This window comes from Caenorhabditis briggsae (genome assembly GCF_000004555.2).
Source record: "Caenorhabditis briggsae complete genome, chrI, whole genome shotgun sequence".
In the NCBI taxonomy this organism is placed as follows: domain Eukaryota; kingdom Metazoa; phylum Nematoda; class Chromadorea; order Rhabditida; family Rhabditidae; genus Caenorhabditis; species Caenorhabditis briggsae.
The window spans coordinates 3,457-9,945 of record NC_013489.2 but is presented as its reverse complement, the minus strand read 5'-3'; the positions used below and the strand labels follow the sequence as shown (position 1 = coordinate 9,945).

The 6,489-nt window shown below is 32.8% G+C and overlaps 2 protein-coding genes across 2 annotated transcripts; one reads left to right on the top strand and one right to left on the bottom strand.

Moving 5' to 3' along the window:
- Nucleotides 1-801: 801 nt before the first annotated feature.
- On the top strand, nt 802-1,455 carry CBG23989 (the record flags this gene model as incomplete). The annotated part of the gene is made up of 3 exons (XM_002647974.2): nt 802-963; nt 1,132-1,245; nt 1,300-1,455. 3 exons carry the CDS (start codon nt 802-804, stop codon nt 1,453-1,455), a joined length of 432 nt encoding a protein of 143 aa, XP_002648020.2.
- Nucleotides 1,456-1,769: 314 nt separating this feature from the next.
- On the bottom strand, nt 1,770-6,154 carry CBG26674 (the record flags this gene model as incomplete). Its single annotated transcript, XM_045240122.1, has 2 exons — nt 1,770-1,877; nt 5,324-6,154. The coding sequence occupies 2 exons, from the start codon at nt 6,152-6,154 to the stop codon at nt 1,770-1,772; spliced, it is 939 nt and encodes a 312-aa protein (XP_045100665.1).
- Between the last annotated feature and the right edge of the window lie 335 nt (nt 6,155-6,489).

Sequence of the window (6,489 nt, the reverse complement as noted above, 5' to 3'; positions counted from 1 at the left end):
TCTAGAGGATCCCCGAATTGGTATTTAATTGTGATGTTTTCAGATTGTACTGAACGGAAAGAAAATGTTGATTGCTGAGAGAAGACTCAAAAACGCCGATGAAATAGTGTTGTGGAAGTCGGATGTGAAGCTGCTCTCCTGTTATCACGTGACCTTCTTCAACGAAGAAACGGAGCTGGAAGTTGTGGACATTACCAAAGTAGAAGAACGGGAAGCGCTACTCACATTGCATCGTCTTTCCGCCAGAAATCATCAAGAAACAGCGGAACAAGAGGTCACTTATTTCACTTGCCCTAACTATTACTCTTGTCCGAAGTCAATGCACGTGGCGGCTGAGAAATCTGCGATTTTGAGTAAATTTTCGGCCGCAACGTGCATTGATTTCGGACGAGAGTAATAACTTGTGCCTAACTAACTTGAATTCAAATTTTTTAAAAGAATTGGCTTCAAGTCAAATATCGGAAATCTGACTTGAAGTCAGATTTGGATGCCTTTCAATTCGAAACATGTAATATTTTAAAAGTTAGATACGCATTTTCGTGGTGAGACCCATCATACGGTAAAGGGGCGGAGTCTCGTCATTTCTGCTACCTTCCAGTCATTCGTGCCATTTGTCTTGGTGGGAGGAGGTCGTTTCTTTTTTTTTGCTCCTCCGCACCATTCATTCACCTTCACACCATTCATATCTTCAAAATCTGACTTGAAGTCAGATTCTCCTCCACGCTATCCTCTTCACATCCTATTTCTTTACGTTTCATGCAGTCCCATTTCATTGTCTAATCAAAAATTTTTTTTCAGCAAATGGCGGATACTCCCACCGTTCAACTCTCTCAAGAGACCTCCCATCACGAGGAAACGATCACATCGATCACCCCCTTCGATGAAGAAAAGTTGTCGGATGATTCCATCGACCAGTCCGCTCAAGAAATCTCGCATTCATCGAAGACTGACATGTCAGATGAGGTTTGTATATATTAAGAGGTTTGACTTGAAGTCAGATTTCAATGAATTGGCTTCAAGTCAATTCTTCAGAATCTGACTTGAAGTCAGATTTGGATCTGACCTGAAGTCAGATTTGGATCTCACCATCCCCATCACATTTCATTGTCTAATCACCAATTTTTTTTTCAGAAAATGTCGGGAGTTTCAATCAGTCCAATCGATCCAGACGAATCGATTCAATTGACCCTACCGAATGAGCAAGAGGCATCTCGGTCGTCCATAACTGAGGAGATAGCAGAAGAGGTTTGCATATCTGACTTGAAGTCAGATTAGATGAGATTCAAAAATTTCTTTCAGATGCTGCCCGTTGATCCAATCGGCACAGTCGCTCAAGGCGAATCGGTTCCATCTTTTCCACCAACCTCATTCAGCGACACCATCGCTCAGCTTCGTTTGTACTTCAATCAGGAGTTGTCAAATGAGATTTGCATATCTGACTTGAAGTCAGATTAGATGAGATTCAAAAATTTCTTTCAGATGTTGCCCGTTGATCCAATCGGCACCGTCGCTCAAGGCGAATCGGTTCCATCTTTTCCACCAACCTCATTCAGCGACACCATCGCTCAGCTTCGTTTGTACTTCAATCAGGAGTTGTCAAATGAGGTTTGAGTAGTAGGGAATTGTCCTTTCTGGGACAGCTTTTGTCCCACTTTTTTCAAATTTTTATTTTGCTGTTTTTTCAAGTTTTTTGCCCTAATTATTTTTTTCATATAATATTCTTAGCAAAATCCACGATTTTCACACTCTCAGATTTTGGTGAACTGAGTTCACCCCCACTCACTTTCCCACTTTTGTCCCACTTTTTTCAACCTCTCAAAACAGTCACTTTTCACCCCAACTGATAAGAAATTCTCTACACTTAAATGCGTTTTCAACTCTCTTATCAATTTGTTCTCATGTCAGAATGGTAAAGCGTCTGTCTTGTGTTTGAATGGTAGAAAGTTCGAACCCCACTCAAAAGCTCAGGATTATCCACTTAATGAGATCCGAAAAATATGCAAGAAAAATTGAAAAAAAATCGAAAAAAAACGAAAAAAAATCATGAAAAAAACTGAAAAAATCAGAAAAATCAGCCAAAAATTCTCGTCGAGCAAACATGAAAAAAATCAACCGTCAGAACCATGAAGAAACGACAAAAAAATCAAGTGTTAACCAACACTCTTTTCATTCAATTCTTTACCATTATTACGTTTTATTAAATGCTGAATAAAGATTTGAAACCATTAACAAATGTAGATTTATTAGAAATAGCAAAAGAGTTACAAATCAAAGATTTCAGAGGTGTATTTATGAAGGATACTTTACCAGAAAAACGTAAAGAAGTAGAAGTAGGCATCATTAATCTTGATAGTTCAGATAATAAAGGTACTCATTGGGTCTGTTATAAAGTAAATAAAAGTGAATATTATTATTTTGACTCTTTTGGTTTGGACCCACCTCAAGAAATAATAAAATATCTTAAACATAATACTTCAAACGAAATAATTACTTCAACGTTTCAAATACAAAAATTTGATACTCATCATTGTGGATACTACTGTCTACTCTTATTAAAATTATTAGAAAAACATGATTATAAAAATTCTATTCTAACTCTGATTTAGGAATTCTATAATGCTCGAAAGCTAGAGTGTCTATATTATCTACTGTATACCTTTTTGATTCTTTATCTTTACCAACTAGATTATTTAACACAACTTTATTTTGTTTTACACTGTGGAGATTATGTCTGCTAGAGTTAATTAACATTTGTTGTCTTCTTTCAATAGTATGATTTAATAAGCAGTTCTTATAGTCATTAAAAGTCATTTCCTTTTTAACAACAGATTTCTTCACACCTTTATTTCTTTTAGACTCCATTCCCTCATCAGTTTTAAAAGCATATTGTTTTGGTCTAAAGGCTACAATCTCAGTCATTATTTTACCATTCAACTCATCTTTAAATTTACCAATAACTTTTTTGTTCTCAATGCTATGAAGTTTATTTTCTTTTGGATAATCCGAAAAATCAAAGTGTTCTTTCATAGCTAACATATCTTCATAAACATCGTCTGTTTTAATTTCATAAATATAAGAATCAGTATCTTGATAGCACAGTCTCAAATTCGAAGAATATTTTGGAAGCATCACATCATAGTGGAACTCATACATTAGATACTTGCTCAAATCTAAAATAGACATCCCCACATAAATTGGCTTATCTAATTTAATATTCTTCTGAGTCATCTCTACAAAATCATATTCTCATTTATAATATGTCTCTGTTTAAAATTATTGCTAGCAGCTAGTTTCATAACTTTATCCATATTTGACACCACTTTGACATCCACTCTATTTCTAACGTTCTCCATAGTTTTACCAAAGACAGAATTGTTCATGAGCTTGAAAAAGTCTTTCTCAAAATCATTCTTGGCATTTTTTCTCAAGTTAGTATTCAGTTCTATGTAAGAAGATAACCAATTGCTTTCTTTAAAAGTAATAACTCTATGAATTTTCTTCAAAATTAATCCATGATCTAAAACTTGCAAAAGGGCTTTATAATGTATTACATAATTTCTCTTTGGACTAAAATCATTTATTAGTTTATTGGTAGATCCAACTCGTTTATTCTCTGGACAGAAAGGTAAATCATTATGTTTATCATGTAATTCTTCTGGATAATCTAAATCTACTTCTAGTATGCAACCTTTTTCTTTTGAAACAAGATCATCTATCATTTCTAAGGTAAAGTCTTCAACGAATTCGAATTCATCATATGGTAATTTCTGACTCATTGCCCATCCATATAAGTTATTTGCATCTAGATATAATAAGTATTTTGATTCCTCTTCGGGATTATAATTAGACATGTACTTGTTATTAGCTTTCGAATATCTTAGCATGGTATTACACATACCTCCTCGAATACCTTTTTCAATAAAATTATACATTTCAATATCCTTGATTGTCTGTAGCTTAACTCCAGTTTTCTTTAACATAGCATCCCAAGCTAATCCGGGAGATGTATAGTACCAACATGGATCTAACTTATATTCTTTGAGAGACACATTTCTGAAAGTTTCAAAAACATCAGCTAATAGTAGCACATCATTAATCATATAAATTCTAGTGTAGTCTTCTAAAGTTTTACAATTTGTTTCCTTCCATACTTTCTGAGCATATTTATAACTCTCTTCACTAATATTTTCACCAGATAGAGCATTGTAGAAGTTTTCAATTGGAGGAAGTTCTTCGTTAGAATACTTTTTGAAGGAATCCATAAAATATATGGATCACACCTTTGCGTCTTAATAGATTAAACATCTTTTCATTCTTGTGATACTTATTAGTAATCACACATTCTTCATCTTGTAGGTTACTGCTGAGATAGTCCAGACTGGAAGGCATAAAACCAAAACTATCTAAAAATCTTATTTCACATCGTTTAGGATTTTTGTATATATAACTGAAACTAATAAACTTTTCTATATTTGCTGAGATGCTTTTAATTTCAACACCTTTTTTCTTCAATAGTTTGCTTGATTCCTCATCACAAATTATATGATGTGAGTCATAGCCTTTAAGATTATGGAAAAATACTGGTATAAAATTATTTCTACATTTCAATAGGTTACATGCATTACATAGAGGCCCTCTGTATAATCCAGTCCAATGATCGTGATCTCTAACTTTATCCCCATCAAACACATTCTCACACTGAGGACATGAATTACAGTTATTATAACATTCTAACTCTTCATTGGTTAAATTTTTCATTTTCTCATCACCTTTATTCAATAGTCTTGCACATACATCTAAGATATACTCATTGACTTTTAAAATAGTATTATATCCAACATAGCTCTTCATTTCGTAAATGCTCTGAGTGAAAGAATCAACCAACATCACACAGAAGCAGAGGCCTTATGTTACCAACATTCTCACTCCAAGATTTGTTAGGAGAATTGTTAACAGAATCAATTTTATAGATAACAGATTCAAAATCGGCGTAACATACAAATCTATGTTTCTGTGTTTTCTGAATATTAGAAAATTCAATATAATCATTGGAAGGTTTAATCATTTGCATTGGAGCATTACTCATACAGTCACCTAAATGATTTTCAAACTTCTCTGCATTGTAAAAGTTATTATGACATCTAATACAAAATTTATTGCTTCTACTATTTTGGGTGTTCATCAATCTATCAATATTTTTAATCAAACAGTAATGACCTTCTCCAGATTCATCAGTTACTAACAAAAGGTTTATCACTCTACTTAAATCTACGTTGATGTTTTTAGATACTTTATATGACTCAATTATTGCTGGTCCTGAGACATCATGAGTTACAATATTAACAGCCAAGTTATTTCTCTTCTCAAACTTATCTACATCTTTAACTTGGAAAGGAAATTCGAAACCTTCGAAATTAATTTTAGAAGCATGCTCTTTATATTTGCTTATTCGTTCAGGATGTTCTTCAACTGGATATAAGTGTGCTAGAATACACCACATAAAACATTTTTCATCTTTGTTTTGAACATTGACTACTGCTTTTTTATTTTTTATCCAATCTGGTAATTCAATATATTTTGATCCTGATAATGGCATAATCTTAGTTTGAGACATTCTCAAGCCAATAATTCTATTCAATCTAAATCCTGATCCTCTGCTTTGATAATGTTCTAATCTATTTACTAAATCAGATTTAATATTTTTCATGAAGTCAATTCTACTATCACCTGGATTCAATAATACACTTTTTGTAGTCAAATGAGCTACTTGGGTATCTTCTGTACCTTCTTTTATCATTTCACATTCTAAGGATACATATATTTTCACACTATTTTCATAAATTTTTTTCACAATATCAGGCCCTTTCTTATCTAAAAAGGATTCTAATGTTTTAGAATTTCCACTGTGAAAAGTATCTCTCAACGTATCACCAACTTCTTTGTAATCACTAAAGACAGTTTCATCGAAGGGAAATAGATTCATCATTTGAAGATTTGACTTTTCGCTAAGTTCATCTATATCCAGCTGTTTGAGTATTTTACGCATTTCAGGCACGCTCATATTTCTAACATCATCTCTACTTGTGTTAGTTCTGTTTCTTACAAGTTTTCGTAGTTGATCCCTATCCAATTTTTTGTAATCAACTTGTTCCATTTATAAAGCACGAAAAGTATCATTTAAAACCTATAATAAATTTTCAGAAATATTGAATAAATCAACCTAAAATCGATGATATTTCCTGTAATAAATGCATTCTGTAGTTGAGATATATGACCCTAAAAAGCGAAATTTCATTGTTCAAGACTTTTTGAAAAATCGGAAAGAGCATAAAATCAAGAATTTACAAGAGCGATCAGATTTAGAACATGTAGAAGATTATAGAATTGAAGTATTTAAACCTATTTTAGAATCCACAAAAAACTACAAGAAGAAATAATTGATGAAAAGAATAAAATAGTAGAAACTCTCAACAACTTTAAATCTCCTTC